The sequence below is a fragment of the Anabas testudineus genome, chromosome 9, assembly GCF_900324465.2.
Source record: "Anabas testudineus chromosome 9, fAnaTes1.2, whole genome shotgun sequence".
Classification (NCBI taxonomy): Eukaryota; Metazoa; Chordata; class Actinopteri; order Anabantiformes; family Anabantidae; genus Anabas; species Anabas testudineus.
The window spans coordinates 1,659,375-1,679,814 of NC_046618.1; the positions used below are offsets into that span (position 1 = coordinate 1,659,375).

The 20,440-nt window shown below is 40.7% G+C and overlaps 1 protein-coding gene across 2 annotated transcripts in view; it reads right to left on the minus strand.

The window, feature by feature from the left end:
- The window catches only part of arid3c (AT rich interactive domain 3C (BRIGHT-like)), a 59,517-nt gene extending 46,525 nt beyond the window's left edge, over positions 1–12,992 (minus strand). The window contains exons 1-3 of one of the 2 annotated variants that reach the window (XM_026343681.1): positions 12,650–12,992; positions 11,706–12,353; positions 717–797 (exon numbers count right to left, since the gene is read on the minus strand). In XM_026343681.1, coding sequence (XP_026199466.1) covers positions 717–797; positions 11,706–12,353; positions 12,650–12,688 — 768 coding nt within the window. In that variant the 5' untranslated portion in view covers positions 12,689–12,992. The remainder of the gene's footprint in view (positions 1–716; positions 798–11,705; positions 12,354–12,649) is intronic. The other variant, XM_026343682.1, reaches the window with a different exon arrangement.
- Between the last annotated feature and the right edge of the window lie 7,448 nt (positions 12,993–20,440).

The window sequence follows — 20,440 nt, forward strand, 5'->3', positions numbered from 1 at the left end:
TTGTACTTTAGCATTAGCATTAGTAAAATGTAATACCTCCACATTTCAGCTAATTGTTGAAATTTGCCCAGTTCACACGTCCATTTCACGGTCTTCTTGACCTTATTTGACATTTTGCAATAGATAATAAAACTATTGTTTGTGGCCACCTGATGTCTAATTTAATTCAGTTTTTGATTTGTACCAAGCTCCCAAGGGAAATATGTAGTTCTTTGGCTGTTAAATGTGCCACTACTACAGTATGTTTAGTTTATCTGCTGGTCTTAAACTGTCTCTGTCTGCTGTTTGAGCTGCTAAAAGTATTAGTACCAGCTAGAATCACTGTTATATCAGCCAGGTATAATTTATGGCATTTTAAATAATTTATGTTCATTAAAATGCCAAGCAGTACTGTAGAGGCAGTTCCCAGTAAGTGACCTCCACTTTATGGCGTCTCTTGATTAGAGGAGTGACTGGGGAAGCTCTCTCAGTCAAGTGTCACCTCACACTTCTCTATCAGATAGAAAGGGTATTGTCTTTCTATTGGGCTGCAGTGGTGTGAGAGGAGAGCAGGAAACATGACCAGCCCCTATTGTTAGGCGGATGTCGCCCTGTCACTCACAGCCAAATGAGTGATTTCAGGGTGGTAGTGGGGAGCAAGTGAGATAGCAGCTCTCCCTATGTGTATGTGTGTGTTGGGGGGGGGGTGATTAGTGATGTGGGGTAGAGTTACTGACCTCCTGAATCAGAGGCTCTGAACTCCCACCGCCACTTGCATTTCCCAGCTTCCTCTGTGCCAGCTCGCTGCCTCTGCCTGACTGAAGACATTTTAAAGGAAACACTTGATTATCTTTTACTGATCTCACACTACAGCAGCAAAATCAACAACAATGAATAATGTGTTATGTTTGTGCTACTAGTAATAGTACAACCAACTGAAATTGATCTATTAAAAAAAGAACAAACAGAATGCACGATTGCATCAAATATAATCATTTTAGATGTTTCATGCAGTGCTTTAAAAACATTTCTGTAATGTGTGTTCTGTATAAGTGGAAATTTCTGGATACACACATCAATACTCGAGATTCTAAGACAGAGATAACATTTTCCAAAGCTGAATGCTAATCACAGGCAACCATCAGGAACAATCTGATGAAAGAATAAGCAATGAAAAAATGAAATCTGAGCAGATGTCAGCTTTCGGTACTTCATTGTGCTATGAGATTTTTATTAAAACCAAAACCTATTTGTTGAATAACTTTAAACAAATCCAAGAAGCAGCTCCTCCTCCTTAATCTCCTGCTGTAGCCTTCTCATGTTTTAACTAGTCTACTTCAGCTGAGACCATAAAAGGTTGGAAACAGGCTTTACCCTATGGTAAATCTTAATATAATGTATATTTGTGTTTACAGTATTTATATGTAATATTTTTTATTTAGATTGGTTTACTTAGGACAGAACTGGGTGATGGGTAGGGGTACCTTCTAATCCAACCTAACTGCTTTTCCGTGTACATGTTTTGACTATTTTGTTGCTATGGTAACAGCCATACTCACGTAACTGGTCCATTTATACCTGAACCGGGCCTGCCTCCTCCTGAATACTGTAACAAACATGCAATTACAATTATGGACTAAGAAAGGTTTATTTTTATGGTACGACACAAGAAAACCTTTTGATAGTCTTAGTGAAAATGCAATAAAACATAGTGGTCTTCTTAAAGAAGCCTGAAACTTTAATAATGTTTTTCATTAATAGATTACATGGATTTCTGCTCACATTGGTTCATTCTGTTTTATGTTTAAATCCCAAATAGCTACGTAGTTGATTTTAAAAGTTAACGTTTTAAACTCAAATTGTATATATTTGCTGGTGAGTCCTTTATACTGTGACAGTTTCCTACAGCGGATCACCTTGCTCACAGAATCACAATGTATTGCGAAATTTCCCCAAGGGGAACAATAAAGTATGTTATTATCATAATATAGTGAATCAGAACGCCTGTATTATGATACATATTGTATCACCAGATACCTTTTTTCCTCCAGCTCCCATGAAGCATGGACACTGGGTGAGAGCCTCTATAGACATTAAACACCACAAATGTGCTAATGGAAGGGTACCAACACAGAAAATGAATGCAAAATCTCTATGGTGTTGTCTGTGCAAAACACATGCAAAGAAGTCACATGTTAGTTGATGTCAGATGATGAAAAAAACATTCCACGATCTGGAAAGGCTTTCTTTCCCTCTTATGTTCAATTTTTGTACAAATTCTATTTTAATTTTTGCATTACCGCACCACATCATTGCCAAACACTGAGCTCGGTATGTATAACAAGGCTTTATGCGTCCTCAGTGCGGATGCATAATGATTAACAAGATTAACAGATAACTTAATTAACTGATGTTACAACTGATCTTTGTATCCTTTTGACTTGAGAAGATCAGATCAGACGGGTCTAGATTATCCTCAATCTGGAGCCACGGCACAGTCGCTAAAACCGGGCTGTAAACTGCATGCACACACGTCTGTTTCGCTATCTGACATACGAGTGTATGGCAGAGTACTGCTACAGAGTAGCCCCTCGGGCTCCAATAGGAATGTGATGGCATGCATTATGCACACGCATACACACCTGCACAAACACATTAATCTATGACAGGAGGTACAACAGATGGGACTGGTATCTGTATCTCTTTCTGTGTCCGTCAGCTAGTCACCATTTTTGTATTTACGTCCACCCCCACATCATAAATACACTTCATACTGGCTCACCTTTCAATCCTTCCCGGGTTTCAAATGAACTCATCTTTCCTCTATACATTAACTGGTGTTTCTAAATGTTCCCTGCTGTGTTCTACTACCTATCGTGGTTTGGACTGACTGAGCAGGGAATGTGCAGAATCCAAGAAAGTTAACATTTCATTTGACCTAATATACAGTATGCAGCACAGAAGAGCTGTAGTGAAACTGCATCTTTCAGAGTTTGCTCAAAAGAGCTTACTATAAGTCTCTAAATCCAGTCCTACCACACAACCGTGTCAAACAACACACCCTGCCTTCACTACGTTTGCCTAGACAGGAATCATTATTTGAAATGGTGTAATGTTTGTAGTTTTCAACAAACACTACTTTTGGTGTTTGGGTTCATTTTGCCAGCTTGACAGATTGGAAGGTGCATTGATGTCATGTCATGAACTACCAAACCTACAGACAACATCCAAGTAGTAACTACAATTGAACTTGCCTCTACATAAAGAAGAGCCAAATAAAAGATACATCAACAGTAGATGCCTCATGAAGAATTGTCATCAAACCAGGCTTATTTTAATTCAGAGTTCTGCTAGTGAGGTTGGGATCCTCCTCCTCAGACCTCTACAAGCCAGTGGAACAGCTTCCTGCGTAGTGTTTGTGGAATATAATCCCTCCAGCGCTGTGGATGCACTGGCAGGAGAGCGGTGACTACTTCAAAGACATCATACAAGCACCAAATCAGCAATAACAACAGATCCTCCTCACTGCACCAGTGAGACCTTGACACACAAGCATAGGCTTTTATGGCAGCGCTCTAATCTGCTAGCTTGCCGTTTGTCTATCAATGATTGTTTAATCTTGTTAGCACACTGCTGCTACACAAGTGGCACATGCAAATCTCCAGCCATTGACTGTACTGCTTTTGATTACATATGTCTGCTCAGGAAAATGCTGATAGGCCATTATAGTGAATGCAAATGAGGCTGAAGGTCACATATATTGAACAATCAGTGAATTTTCTGACCTGGCTTGTTATCTGTTGCAAGGACAGATGTGTGTGCATATTGTAATGGCTTTTACATTCATACCACAATACAGCACTGACAGCACAGAAGTAGAAATGGCCAGTATATTTTCTAGTTAGTGAAACACTGAATACTGATGTAGTTCATGTCACCCAAAGGGTATTAGACATGGCATACTAATGTCTGCACTACTGTACCTTCCCCACTCTGGCAAAGGTTGAGAAAGACCAATGATAAATTATACATTTGTCCAGGGAAACTAGAATATATTTAGTTTTGATAGATCATATATTGTTGTTGAACTTTGCTTGTTATTAATTATATATACATCGCATCCTGTCAAATCACCATACACATCTGAGGGGAATCATACCCATTACTGCTGTCAAACATCTCTTAACTTTTGCTATGATTTTCCACAGTAAAATGCAGGAATTCATTCTTCACTCTGACAAGCACACATTTTAAACCACAGACAAGCAATGCTGCACAAAACAAAGTCCCGTTTAGTTCCGCTGGTGGTTCAGAGGGACTTAACCAGGAAGTGAACAACTGAGTGGAATGACTTCATTCATAAGATGTTCAGCTTAAACACTTTGCACCTGCAACTCAGATATAAGTAAGCCCTATGTTTAATTCATTTTATGATGTTCTGATAATGCTCACTGTCCACTCTGAGTGTATAAGACAGACAGAGAGAGAGGATGTGTATAATGTTATAAGCAGTCGGGATCTGTTCGAGTGTTTTGCCTTTCAGAATAGATCAAGTCATCCTGCAAGTCCAGTGTAACCTGTATACAGTGACTGACTACACCTATTTAATACTGTGGACAGGAATCTGCAGGATAATGATGGACAGGTGTCAAATGTCTGCCATCTGTCCATTCCAACCTTTTCCCTATGCTGACGTCTTACTGCCACTTTTGATTCTGTCACATTAAGCATTTCTTGATGCCCAGAGCTGCTATGATTTTATGGTCAAGCCTGTTAACATAACTACAAAAACAACATATACTGTACAAACATGTTCACTGTGGCCAAGCTAAACTAAGCACTGTTTTACGTTCCTGCAAGATGACTTTGCAGGAACAAAACAAACTAAAATGAATGGAAACCAATGGCTGCTTCAAGATGTCAAAAACACAACTCAAAATCTAAAACTCGTTTCTGAGTTTGGGGAAGTGGTCAGCATTATATAAGTATAGATAATGTGTGGACATATTATGGTAATCACTAGCATGAAGTAGGACTAGTCAGCTCTATGCTAATTTTAAAAACTGTAATAGCACACTTGGGTCTGTTTGTGTTGGAAGTGTTAGATGATTGCAAAAAAAAAACTGCAACACTGAAATTTTCGTTTCATTACTCTCAGTTCCACTTCACAAGCTCTTCACCACATTTATTTTTGCTCTTTAATTTTTGTAACATTGCCCCCTCATAGAGGGTCCTGCTCCGAGCCTAATAAGTCAACCCTTAAGGGTTTCTCAGGGCCCCGTAACTAATGACGTGAAGCACTGAATCATTATATTGTGTTACACCACATTTCTCCGATACCAATGCTAGCAGCAAGAGCATGATATACAAAGCTCTAAAAACTGACATACACATGCATTTAATCACATGAGAACACGTTGTCATGGTAATTCTGAGGGCCTCCCCAACAATGGCGGGATGGAAAAAGCGAGTCAGAGACACAGCGGTGAGGCAATGTTTGCCCAACAGTCAGATCTCATAAACAGAGTGGGGGGGCTTTGGCAAGCAGCTGCAGAAATTCCAGGCTGCCGCGATTAAAAAGTAACACCCACATTGCGGGGTGGGGAGGGTGTTTGAACAAGCTGACCCTGCCTCTATTTTAATGAAAAGAGAGCAGCCATTTGCAGTAAAAACAAGTACATCTCAATGGTGCATTGTGCCGAGCCCACTTTTCACTGCCTGTTGACTCCCAGCTCCCTTCACACGGCGGTACAGAATAAAAAGAGGGCAAAAACGACAAAGTCCAAACATACTGTTGCTCAGGCAAATGTATCAGCCTGGGGATGTGTGTGTGTGTGTGTGTGTGTGTATGAGAGTGTTACTGTGTCTTAAGATAAGTTTAGCTGTTAGAAAACAGCAACAGCACAGAAATCCACTATGATTTCAAGACACATTCACTTTATAACCTAATCTGTACTTAGAATATTGAGTCTCAAGACAGTGTAGTGAAGTGTTGTATGTGTGTGTTGCTTGTCTTGTCATGTTGTTCAAGGTCTCCCTTAAAAAACATGGTTGTTAACCTAACCTGCTGTATAGATTAAAAAATACATCCACAGCCAGAGGTTAAGTAAGTACTTATTTAGTTCAATACGTTAATGGATGAATTATTAATCTGTATCTGAAACTAGTAACAAGTAATTCAAGTTGTCAAATAAATGTAACAAGACTCCCATATTTACCTCTGAAATGGAGTAAATATCAAACATAAAGTAGAATCTAAAGAATTTCTACTTTTCTTAAGTACTTAGTAAAATATATGTTCTAAGTTACTGAGCATAAACAGCTGCACAATACATAGTTCTGTTTTATTTACTGGAAGAAATTCTAATTTTCTAAGTTTCTAATGTAAGATTCTGTGGGTCATCCCTGTGGTTAAGTCAACACCTTCCCAAGTTTGAGTCAGAGGAATTTCATTTTCATTTTCTGCTCTACTGTCTGTAATAAAGACAGTGTCTTGTATTTATGGCCTATTAACTCCCTCAGTTTTTTAAATATTTAATGGTCAGGCATGGCCATAAGATGAGGATCTGAGCTAGTTCACCATGTAGACAAACAAAGTCAGTTGCAGTTGACCAAAAACCCCTGAGGCCCATATCACCTGTGTGTTAATCCATCTCTTGATAACTAGTCAAACTGAAAACTTGTCCAAGGCCTCATGAGCCCTCAGTGGTGCGGACACATCTGCACACAATCACATACACGGACACACACTTTAGATGCTCCTTTCCCTCTATCGTGGCTTCTGTTTTGTTTTTACACCTCTTCCCCACCCCTCCCCTCTGTGTGTCAGCCCGCCATATAACTGTAATAGCACACAGTGAAAGAATCCAGGAATGCTGTTAAAACATTTCCAGTGATGGGGCACATTCTTCCAGCATGTTACAGCTGTCGGATGACGCAGGATTTTTACTCTACTCAACATTTCAAATGATGTGTTTTATTTAATACTGTGCTAAGTTTCCACATCCCTGACAGCATGTCGACACAGGAGCTACAGTGCAGCAGTGTGTGTGTGTGTGTGTGTGTGTGTGTGTCTTGCAAATCAGGGTTCCCCTCCAGGTTTTATGGTCACATTAAAGCGGGTGGTGCAGGGGTGGAGGAGGAGGATGGGCTGATTGTTTTTCAAGACAAGCCCTCAGATGTATGGCTGAAAAATACTGAATAACCACTCAAAGAGTTGAACCCTCTCATTAACCACGCTGCAAGCAGTACATTGAATGCACCTTTCAGGGATCCAGTTGCTTCCATTCATTTTATTTTAATATACGTTTTTGATCCACAGCTGCTCATGAATAATGCAGCTGCTTCTTGAGGGTTCACTGTCTCATCAGGACATGCGGCCAAGAAGAACGCAGAGTCACAGCACCATAAACCACTATGGACAAGTGCTGTATGATGGAGCCACAACCTCCTCCAATGTCCAACAGTATAAATGAAATTTATACAGAAGATCCTCAAGACTAATTTGCACATTTGTTTCACAGAAGTTGCATTTTTATTACAACTGACTGAATTCCACATTGGTGAGATGTATTTTCTCTTTTCAACATCCCACTATTCTGATCAATGTGTCTTTGTTATATTTCCTTTTCCCTTGTTTTGAGGACATGTGTCTTAAAGCACTTGCTGGTATGCCACATGACGTGTGAAATGGATATTTTTGCAGCGAGTGATTTGAGTGGCAGGGGGAGGGGAGTGAAATCATACACCAGTACAGCTGGAGCTCCCTCCTCCTGCTCTTCTTCCACTACCACCTTTCTGTATGTAGGAAAAACAAGCTGAAAAAGTCCAATCTACGCACGCTTATGCTGACATGTTCAGGACATGACAGTAGACGTTACTCATGCTTCGCAATCAGCTCAGAACTTTTTGATACAGTTCAGTGTTTTAAGTGCAAAGCAGCAACGCGCTGACACAGACTGCAAAAACACCTCTTAACAAGTAATTGTGTGTCCTGTTTTTTTCAGGAAGCTTCCAGGCAAAACGCTGCACTATGATTAAGGAAATGCCACTTGACGGTAGGAAGGTTTGAGGGCAGGTATTGAAAACTGGATTCCACTTGTTTAGAGCAAGGCCGTGCTGATATCACGACACCGTAATGACATCACCAGGTGAAGATTTCTTTTAATGCTTAGACTCGTAATGTGGTAACTGCAAATCAAGTTACGTATTAATAGATTGAACACGTTGGGGTTGTAGTGGTCGACCAAACACAGGCATCTAGCATGGCTTCTTGCTTTTTGCTTTGGTTTCAAACTGATATGTTGTTTCAGTGTCGTTTGAACAAACCTCCTATTATTGTATTACAGTAGCTACATATGTCTGGTTATACTCATCATCTTTTTATAATTGTAAAAATTGATTTTACCCATCTTTAATTTTGGCCTGTTATGTTCACACTGTACTTTATTCTGCCACTATTATAATGGTCAGACATTCCTCAGATCTCACATTTGGAATTACAGTCAGAGGTTGACGTGACGTTTTCCCACTCAGCTTCTCATAATAAAGTTTGAAATAGGTGAAGATAGCACTAACTTAATATTTATTATTGTTGCCTTGACAATGTTAGTCTGAGTACTCCTGTAAAATACATAGGTATTACTATACAACAGTGTCTAGCAGCTAGAATGAACTCCACTCAGTCACCTTGTATTTAGACACCAAAACGTTTGTCAGGAGAAGCTCGGGGTGGATCGATGTTAGGAGTGTGATAAGATCTCGTGCCACGAGACATAAACAGGATTTAAGAATTAATAAATCAGAAAAATGTGCCGCAGCTAACATGAGCTCTAAGCAAAGACACTTGGTGAGTCCCACACCTAGTCAGTTGAGTTTGTGGTAAAACGTTTTACACTGTCTGCATATTGTTGTCTTTTACTGCATCTCAGAATTCATACTCACAAAGTGAAGTGACATTCTTTACAAGAGGATTAGCTAAATCACCATCATGCTAATTTCAGTTGAATAAAAGACATAATATAGTCGTGTGAAGGTAAGGAAGTGCTCCTATTAACTCCTAACAGTCAACACTCTTAGTAATGCTAACCATAACCAGCCGCCCCTTGGTGCATTATGTAGAAACTGCTGCACTTTCAACAGTGGCCAGCTTCCCTACATGGAGGCACTCTTACAACAAAAGCTCAAATAATGTATATAACTTCTGCTACAGAAGACTCTCCTGTGGGTCGTTGGAGGATATAGAAACCAACAAGCTGTATTGTTGTGACAGTTGTAGGACTTGGGCCTTGTTGTCTGTGCAGTCCTCTAAATTGTTGGTTCAGCGTTTCACAAATAATAAAACCTTTCCTAAGGTCATAATGTATATTCTAGATTATATGTGAACAGTCTTTTTCTCTTGCTCGTAGAAAGTTTTTCAGTGTGTTTTCAGTTCACTTTGAGCCTCAACTTGCAGGGACTTGAAGCCTACTTGAGTAATTCACCGCAGCGAAGGTCTGCTTTAACTGTGGTTAGAGTTACGTTAATGTTGTGTGGTAAAGCAGAGCAGACGTTTCAGAGCCCTCTGTGCATTCAGCTGCAGAGCTTGACAACACTAAAAGCATATTGTACAGTGGCTTTTAAACAGATGACCAACGTGTGTGTGAAAAACAGAAACTGATAAAGACAATAACTTTTGCCATATACACACATGTTGAGTTGTTTTGTTATTTTCTAACACAAAAGTCCTGACAGTTGCAGTTTACTCTCTTCCAGTTTACTGTATTCTTCATTTATGCAAATGTCTGCAGGGCCACATATCCTTTAAAATCATCTTTCAAAGAGGAAGCATGGTTGAGTGTGCAACAGCACATGATTTTGTTTCTGTTTCATAACAGTTTGGCACCGAGCCGACTCCCAGCCACACACATACAGTACACACATACACGCTGCCAGACGGGGAGATCCCTGCATTTTTGGGTGTGAGCCAGGCTGGAATACCACCAGGTCCAGTTTCCTGCATTTCCTGAGCCGCTGCCAAAACGACACGCAACAGCTTCTCTCCCTCCCTCTCTCTGATTTTGGCCTCTCTCTGTGTCTCTGCCTTCTGCGGCGTCTCCACTCAGCATCTTTTTCTGTCAGCGCCGGGCATTTCTTCTATGTTTTACAATCTCATCTCTTTAGATCCTGCTGCTAATTATCTCCTGCTGGCTCATTAAAACTTAAAATAAGTTTTACAGGCTGCCTGTCACCATTCATTGTGTTAAATTGTGTAGTTTCCTTTTAAGAATTGGAAATCTTCTAAAATATCAGGACTTTATAGTTTATTTTCAAACTTTTCACCAACACTGCCACACTGTTCCTCAGGTCCTCAGAAGTGATTTAGGAGCTACTCTAAACACTGACCGGTCTCTTTGGATTCAGATCAGATTAAAACTTGTCCGCCTCAGTGGGGCCTTTTTATATTTAGCCCACATCTTGTTCCTATTTGCAAAGATGCATTTACTGCCTTCAAATGTGGTTTTGTTTTGCAGCTTTAAGCATGCTTAGTATGCTGGCTCCACTCTGTCTGCCTAGCAGCCATAAGCATCCTTTTATTGTCCCATGACCATTACACTGAATGACTACATACAAATGACCCCCACAATAACTGCACATCCTGAGGAATCTTTGAAGCGTATAGCCTGATTTTACATGCACCACCACAGGAAACTTATCTGTAGGAAAATAAACGTGCTGTCAGTAAAAAGTCAAGGCTTTGTAATGACACTAAGACGTGTATCTTTAACCTTTTCCATAGGCCGTAAGATCTAATAACCTGAACTAGAACAACTTGCATCATATCCTTTGATATTAAATCTCTATAACAAGAAAAACTGCAAATATCACCTCAGAACAGTGGAGATGTGAAGAGAAAACAACACACGTTCTCTCCACAGTCTCAGTTTACCATCCTCCAAACATAATTGTCTCTTTATTGAAGCTATTGGTTTCAGCTCCTATTTAAATAGCATTTCCATGCATTGGGTTTGCTTTAATGTGCAACGCTAATGCAGTCACTAATGTCCACAATACATTTAGGGAAGTCTGTAAATGATCCATCATAAATAAGAGATGACACAGAGCATCCACAATCACTCAGAGAGTATAGATCTGCCTGCTGCAAGCTAGAAATATCCAAACAGCTGTATATCAGTCAAATAACTTACTGTCATTAACAAGCCACTGACAAAAGAGCTGTTTAGAAGAACCGTGTAAGTCAGTCAGCAAGTCTTCAGTGCATGGAATAAACGCATTACTGGCAATGAAGCCTGTGTGCTGGTATGATTAATGATTAATCAGCTGTTACCACACTGTAAAAAAGCTTATAACCTCCTTAAGCATGATGCCTTATTAAAAAGCTTCCAGCTGGACCCAACAGAAACGGAGAGTTTCAGCTTTTTGCAGCAGCAGCTTCCAAGTTCAGCCCAGTTAAAGCTCCGCACTTCTACAAGTGCGCGTGTGTGTGTGTGTCGTGCGTGTGTGTTCAGTGCGCAGAGCTCATCAGCAGCTTTCCTTCAGAAAGTGTCACAAAAAGCATCGTTTCCACTGACATTAAAGTCTGTTGCATTAGAGAGTTCATGTGTTTACTATGACAGAAAAAAGCTGCTGCCTGCAGGTTGTCACTCAACTTAAATCCCAGTAAGAAACTCCGGCGTGAGCTGCTTTGCAAGCGGGGTCAAGTGTTCGGTGCGTCGGTGCGGTCTTACCTGCTTGAACTGCTCCTCATAGGTCCACTCGTGATGCTGGGGCTGGGGGTGCGCCGACGGAGACTCTGCGCGCCGGGCCGGGGCGAATGCCGCCGGGACTCTGGACATGAGATGCATCGGCGCGCTCTTCGGTGACTGACAGTCCCCCTGGATCGAGGACTGCCGGTGCTGGTAGTGGTTCAACCCGACATCATCCTCGTCCTCCTCCTCTTCATCCATGAGCTCCTGCTCCTCCGTGTTATCTCCCTCCTCTTCCCGCTCCTTGTCGTCGCTGTCTCGTCTGGAGGAGTTCCCGTCCTCGGCTGCTCTGCGGACCTCCATGTGAGCAAGCGTCACGCCGGGGGACGAGTTGGCAACTCCGGCAGCCAGGGCGCCGCGCATCGCCGCCTGGTAGTGGCGAAAGGCCAGAGTTTGTTGGTGTATCTGGGACTCCACCATAGATCGGAGGTCTTTCTCCTTCTCCGCCTGTCGGAGCTTCTCCTCCAGCGCCAGACGCGCAGCCTGTTGCCGCTGCAGGTTCTCCATGACCGCCTCGAGCTTCATGCCGCCGCTGCCGGGTTGGTGGGACTGGGCGCCGGGGAACGGGCTGAGGGAGGAGGCGGAGGGAGCCTGAAGGGGAAGACTGCCGGCGGACGAGAAAGAGCCTTGCTGCGAGGGGACGAGAGGACGGTGGTGGGACGATTAGAAAAAGGAAAAGACACGCTTTACCAATTAGCCCCATTACGCACACTGGCCAGTGTGGACCCTGAAGTGCAGCCTAATATAAAGCAGATAAACTGTCAAATGCTTCACCCAACAAGCGAACTTAACTTAATAAAAGTTGGTAAAACACAGTTAAAGTAGCCACACAGACCACAGCAGAGTGCAAAACAAACAAAAAAACAACAAACAAAAGCAAATCAGCTGTCGAGGAGTACAGCAACAGAAAGAGTCGGAGCGCTTACCAAAGCAGATTTAGTTGCTATACTCGTGTTATCAACCATGCTGCTCTCCCGTCAGATGCGCACAAATGTTCTCGAACGGATCACTAAGAGTCTTCTTCCAGTCCTGCTCGCGTCCAGCATTCAACATCCGCGCATTGAGCTCCTGATAGACGGCTGAATAAATAATACTTGAAGCGTGTTTGGTGCTGAATAGTGGAGCCCCGAGCTGCTTTTGGCAACAAGTGGCAACTGTAGTGAGAATGACCTCTGGAGGCAGAGATCAGCCCTCCTGCTCCATCTAGTAACAACACGTCAATACTGAGAAATACAGTGTGGTGTGAGGGCTCGGCCGTCGACCTGTAGGCTACACAGAGATGTGGCTCACACTCTCAGATGTGCAGCAAACACTTGAAGCAAAGGGACATTTTAGCTGTTTGCAGCATCATAATCACAGGATTATTAATAGTTGATATTTCCCTGTTGTGCATGTGATTCTACTCACTAATCCAGGCTTATACTAGTAGTGAGGCAGCAGCTGTTGAGATGTAGAGGCCAACTGAAACTTACCATGCTGCTGTTTCAGCAGGATAATGCACAGATAGGTTGAATTTGCTTATTTTTATATTTGTTGTTCTTAACGTGACTGCTGTGTGCGTTTCATGTGATGTGAACTGACACCTGTGTTTCTGTGAGCCGTGTGTTCAGTGAACAAAGATTTGAATTGTGATTTTGGTTTCAATCACCACATTGATTTGGTTTATTGAATCTGGTCACCTGTTAGTGCACACTACAGACACATTAACGCTAGCGCTCTGTTCAGAACAGTGATAGAAATGATCTGATGATAAACGTGTATATGAACCAGCCCCACTGGGTTCTTCCATGTGCACATTTGTTCATTTTTCTCTTGACCCGAGAGGGCACAGACTCCAGACGAAACATCTAATGAAGTTCTTGTCCATCACTTCATAAATTAACATTGCAAAGTCTCAATCTAGAAATGTGTTGTTCAGCTTTTCTAGTGGTATAAAGTATGTATACTATACTTTAAATCATATATACACTATGAACTCATACAGTAAATTCACTGTACCATACTGTATGTCTGTGGCTGCACTGCATTGTAAACATAATTTCTGTGAAGCCTGCAATCGGCCTGCATTTACCACAGAAAGCCTACAATTAAGGCTTACTGTGATGTAGCATATATCATTTGGCTGAAGCAAATCAATTATCATCAGCAGGGTCAGCACTGTTTTGGTAACCATGATGAGAAAGCAAGAAAAGAGAAGAAAGAAAGAAAGAAGAAGAAGAAAGAAAGAAAGAAAGAAAGAAAGACTTCATTTAAGAAGGAAAAATAACTTGACTGGTGCAACATGCAGTGGCAAGAAAAACTATGTGAACCTTTTGATATTTGGGATTAGGGCATTAATTTGTCATAACATCATAACATGGTCTGATCTTCATCCAAGTCAAGTACGATCAACAAATCACAAATCATGATGTTTCCTCCACCATACTTTGCCATTAGCATGATGTTTTCATGATGGTATGAAGTGACCTTTTTATGCCAAATGCAGTGCTGTGTGTGTTTTACAAAGAGATCAATCTTCTTTCAATCTTCTTTTAGTCTTATATCAGTCCACAAAACACTTAGGTAATACTGCTGTGGAGTGTCACTGTGCTCTTTGGCAAACTTCATGCATGCAGAAATGTTCATTTTAGTAAGCAGCAGCCTCCTTCAGGGTGTCTTGCCATGGTCACCCTGCTTGTTCACTGTTTACGTACAGTAGACTCATCCTTTTCCAGCTGTATGTAAATCATCAATTTTTGATTGTAGATCTTTTGGTGAGGCATGGCTCTCATTAGCATATTCTTCCTGTGCGGAGCAAACTCAACACGTTTGAGTGGTTTTTGTCAGTCAAAGTAGCTCCATTCCACAGCTACAAACTAATTTTCATAACTTATGCCAACACCTGACTCCAATTAGCTTTTTTGAGGTTATCGTTCATAAGGATTCACAAACTATTTCCACTTGCACCATGAGGTTTTTATGGTTGTTCTCAATAAAGACCAGAGTGTTATTATTTTAGATACTTCATACTGTATCTGTTAATACTCTTGACTTAGATGAAGATCAGAGCAGATTTTATCATAAATCCAAAAGGTTCACATACTTTTTCTTGCTGCTGTATTTGCTTTTTTTTTTCTGTATGAATTTACTTACTAGCTAAATTTTTTGCAGTGTAGATGTCTTCATGAAGTCATTAGAACAATTTCTGACACTTGTATATAACAGTACAGTGGGCTTCCACAAAGTTCCTTTTTGTCCTTGTGTATGATTCCAGTGGGCTCCATCTTTAATAAATACTGTAAAGTGTCCCCTTCTGCTACTTTGCTTGTGATACACATCTATTTGCCACTATAAGAAGATCAAGAACTGCATAAAGTCAGCATTGGACCATCTGAAGGGCATAAAAGGCCAGATGTCATTCTTTTTTATTAATTTAAACAAAGGGGGAACTGGGACAGTGGTCATTAGAACTCCAGACTTCACTGGTTTCCCTGATGGTTACCTCACCCTGTTAGAACTCCACTATAAACAGTATGCATGTAATCTGTCTTACTACCATCCCGTCTTTGGTTTTACTGCTGTTCTTACATCACTTACAGCAAATGATTAGCACCATCCCACCTTTTTGAGCTATTGCATCTCTTCCTTCTCTAGAGGAGGTGGAGACATTGTTTTTATGGCAACAGCCTCCAACTATGGAACTGTCTACCTCAACACGGTAAAAATCTATTTGTTTCCCTTTTAACCTGGCTGAGGTATTTTCCATTACTCTTTCCTTTCCTTTTATTTTCTGGATAAGTTCTTTTTTCCATCTGTTTTGCAGTTGATTTAGTTTGTTCTTCTGTTTCAAGGCCAGTCAAATGAAAACAAACAATTCATGATTTTGTCTATGTAATTGCAGGGTAATTAAACCCCCCTTGTTCTTTATAGCCACAGAGTAAGTACAACTTATGCAAGCTATAATATAAAGCCATGATTGTTAACCCCTTATTCCCCAAAATGTGCATCTTCTTACCTTGTACCTAAAATATGTATTGGTGCAAACTGTACAAGTACATCTTTATTACAAAAAGGTATGCTGTGATTAGGTTTGATTTTCCTTTATTTGCAAGTTATAATCTGAGCCATTACACTGAGTCACTAATGGAGGAAATGAATACAAGTTTATGATACAGATATGTAAAGATGAGTAAATCTTATACAAAGTAGATAGTTTAATGCAGGAATGTGGTATATGTTTAATATAGTAATATATACTTTAACTTTTCCTAGTGTGGAGCAGCAGGAGAGCTGACACAGTGTACTAGAGAATGGCGCAACCTAATGGCTGTACAGAGGACTTCACTAGAGAGGAGCGAACGGGTGTCTCATCTGCAGGGTATCTCTCAGCACACACACACACACACACACACACACTCGCACACACATGTCGTCATAATTTATACGTGGGTAGTAAGGTTTAGTGAAAGTACAATTACTGTGACGCCTCTTTAAGCCATTATAATTATTAAGTTAAGTTAATTATAAGTTGTTACCTCACTTTCTGTCAACTATGTTTTTTACATTATAAGTACACTATAAATAATAGTGTGCATTGTACAAAGCTTTTGAGATCGCTGCAGCTTGATTGATTGACATCAATCAATCAAGCTGCAGCGATGTACAATTTTCTGAACAACATCCATGATGCATGGATTTTTTAAATTTTGCAATAGATAAATGCCATAAAATATTCAATCCAGCAATGGCTTTGAGAAAATTGATTTATTGGAGTGAGAGCGAAAAGACGAGTAAGGTAAAGAAGCAGCAGAGCAGAGGTGGAGGTCAATAATGATCAGTGATATTGACTTAGCCACTTGCAAATGGAATCATATAACAACAGGCTCTAGGAGACAGCATCGTCAGAGTAGGCACACGGATTCATACTAATGGCCTGTATCTGTGGAAAACCAGTTCAACTATCTTAAATTATGTTATTCAGCTGAATTCAAATAATAAAATATTTCGTTTTATTTTAGATTGTGGAGGGAAGGTAGATGTAGTAATCCAAATGTGTATTGATAGTAAAGTGGTAAGACGTCGCTGAGGACCCTGTCATTGAGATCATTAACACACACCTCGAGAAAAACATAAACACAGACATAAAATCCAAGTAGATCATTCAGAAGGGTGTTGAAGCCAGACGTGGCAGCAACCTGAGAACCTGCGTGTGGACACCTGTGGTGACTGAGGCCTTCGGGTTGATGAATAAGGGCTTTCGGGCAGTGGTTGGCCTGGTGGTCATCTGAAGCAGCTAAAATGTAAGAGGTGACCAGAAGGGCTGCAGCTGCAGTGATCACAGACAAGAACCCAGAGGTTTCAGGAGGCTGTGGAGAACAGCTTTCAGGATGTCTTTAGTGAAGTTCTAGCAAACCATCAGATGTCAGGCTTGGCACAGACTGTGTTCAACACAGAGGGTAAACTACTGACTGTGACGGAGAATATTAAGGAGCTCCAGAAACGAACCAGAGTTTAAATACCTGCAAGAAACCTCACTCAGCACGTCTGGTGCCTTACAGCTTCTCAGCAGTAAGGCACCAACGTCACTGTTAGATGCTGAAGGCTCTGGACTTGTTGTGTTGGGTTGTCTGACATGTCTTATTGTTATGGCCAAGTCAGAACTGCTTCTCTAGCCCATGTGGTGACAAAAAAAAGATCCTGTGGCCATGAATTACTTAGGAGTGGCAAGATACTATGTGATCGTTCATGTTCAACCTATATGACAGGATGCTTGACATTGCACCGCAGTGAAGTCTGAACTATGATTTTGGTATGTAATTGCTTAAGACCACAACATAGTGTCTTGTTTCCATGCCTTACACTTGTGTGGACATGACCAGAGCTGGATTCGTGACAGTGGAAAGAGCAGCCACATTCTCTTCACTGTTACTCCTTTTGATGTAGTCTCTATAAGAGTAATCACAAAAAACAATCATTTAACATTATATTCTTTCTCGTTCATATATTGATGAGCTCTCAAAACTGGGGCTCATGTGTTTAGACAATTCCTACAAAGAATAATAGTCATTTTTTGACTACACCAATAAAATCCCATTTAAGTCATCACAGTTGTGTACAAAACCAAAGTGATGGAAATTTAAATCATGTGCTCTGAGTTGTACGTGCACTCCATTGTCTTCATCATCGCAGTAGATTTTAGACAGTTCATCGCTCACCTGAACCCGCTGCCTCCTCATCCTCCGAGCCCATTCATGTTCCTCTAATCGCTTCATGAAGTTGGGAGCTATCGGTGATTAGAGGAGCTGCGGCTCTTGAGACAAATTCCGAGCGAGCTCCAGATGAAGGGTTATCGACTGACCTGTACACCTTGAGCCACGGAGAGGCTGACCCCTCCATCCTGCCGGTGATTAAGCTCCAGAGATTGTCGACCAAATCGCTGGGCGCAATCAATGGCTTCACAACTGTCACACACTGACCACTTCCACTAATGATGACAAGCTAATTAGTTGTTTTTCACTGTGAGGGCATCAACCCTTCAATTATTTATTTTGCCTGTTTTATTCTGAATTCATCCCAGACTTTAATCAGAGTCAGAACACATTGATGCAGTTTTATCCTGTTCATCTAATGAATGCTCCTTTACTCAAACACAGCAGCCATACAACAAACTAAATATTTCCCAAAACATTCAGTCATCCAGTTATGGGACCTGTGCAGACACTATGTGCTTTTGCTGCTGTGGTCAACACTCAACTTTAACCAACCTAGATGTTGTTCCTAGATTGATCACTTCCACTAGTGCACCTTCACTATGTTCACTGGGAAGGTGAGATTGCACCCGCTGGATCTAGTGAAGTCATTTTCATTTTCATTTGCATACCTGGGTGACTGTGGTTCAGTTGGTAAGGCAGTCTGCAAATCCCAGGGTTGGTGGTTTGACTCCCATTATTATTCTTATTACATATACTTATGAAGATAGGTTCTTCTGCATTTTAAGGGAATGTTACTGATTGGGCACATGTTAAAGTCTCTCTCAACATGAATTACTCAACATTATTACTGATGCCTCTGGTCCTTTTTCATCACAACATGAACTATTTGATTATTTTTGTTAGCGGTAAGGTCAAGTAAAAAGTTACTAGACCTCGATTGAAAGTGGATCATAATACATATTTCATAACTTTCTATATGGTGTTTATTTACACAGACAACTGCACTGCTGTGCAAATATTTACTGTCTTTACATATAAAGATTCAATTTAGAGTTTGATTCCTGCAACATAGTCAGAAAAGCTATAAGAAGAGAATAACACTGTTCTGAATAGTTTCAGAATTAGCAGGTTAACTGGTTACAGGTGTGAGGATCAACTGAATATGTGTTTACATGACATTGTTCAGTAAAAACACTAAAAATCTTTTTCTTTGTACTTTTCTCAAATAAGTAGGTTCAAGAAAATCACAGATCTGAGTTTATATTGCGTTTTACTAAAGTTGTCAACAAAGGAGTTTCATTAAAAAAATGTTTGTTTACTACACCTGATGTTAATTTCAGTTCTAAATAAAATGGTAAAAATCAAACGTAATAACATCAAAAGGATTCTATATATTGAATTCTTATGCCCATAAATATTTTATACACGTTGTACAGGAATGCCAAGTTGTAGTGTGTATAAGTTCTATACTGCTGCTAACTTGCTGTCAGAGTATGTCAGAGGGAGTGGGATTCTGGTGTTTGACTGCCCTCCAGTGGCTTCTAGATTATTTTCATATCATGAGACAGGCTGACCTTGGCCCTCTTCAAATGAACTGTGGCCCCTTATTCCTTCTACTCTTTGTGAGACTTATACAGGTTTTCCACATATACTCCTAATGGCAGATTTGTGTTTTAATGTAATAAAGTTGTAAACACAGTATGCCCTATCTATGAAAAACTGAGAAAAACCTTTTGATCAACATCTCTAGTTAAGCTGCTACAGGGGAACCAGGATGACTATAAGACCATGAAGCGATGCAGGATGCAGGATGTGAGTTCACTGACTTTGACTGTGCGGCTCAAATGAGTGACTACTAAAACCAGTAGAGGGTGCTCTCACTTAGCAGACAGCAGCGACTGTCTCTGAACTTGAATTCAGTTTCCAGTGGCTCTATTCTGGCCTACTTACAGACTATAACAATAACAAGGTAGATTCACAATGACAATACAAGCATGAACAGGGCCGGAGAAAGATCACTGTACATACAATAAGCCAGAGTGTACAGCAGGTGAGCAACAAGGTAGATAGCTTTAACAATGGCATCACACACAAAGTACAGCATTTATCCAATGACAAACAAGTAAGTGAACCATTAAAGCATTGCAGTGAACCATTTCCTGGTTTTCTGCATATAGGTAATGAAATGTGATCTGATCTTCATCAAAGTCACAAAGATCAACTGCAGTTTGAGCAGTGGTCTGCTAATCATAGAATCGGTGGTTCGATTCCCAGCTCCTTCTATCACATGCCAAAGTGTCCTTGGGCAAGATACTGAACCCCAAGTTGCCTCCAGTGAGTCAGATCAGCTGCATAGCAGCTCTGCCATCGGTGTGCCATGCTTGTGTGTGTGAATGGGTGAATGAGACGCAGTGTAAAGCGCTTTGAGTACCAGCTAGGTAGAAAAGAGCTATATAAGTGCAGAACATTTACCATTTTACAACAATTCCAAGTTTATGTCATATTTGTGTCTGGTAGAATAGATGT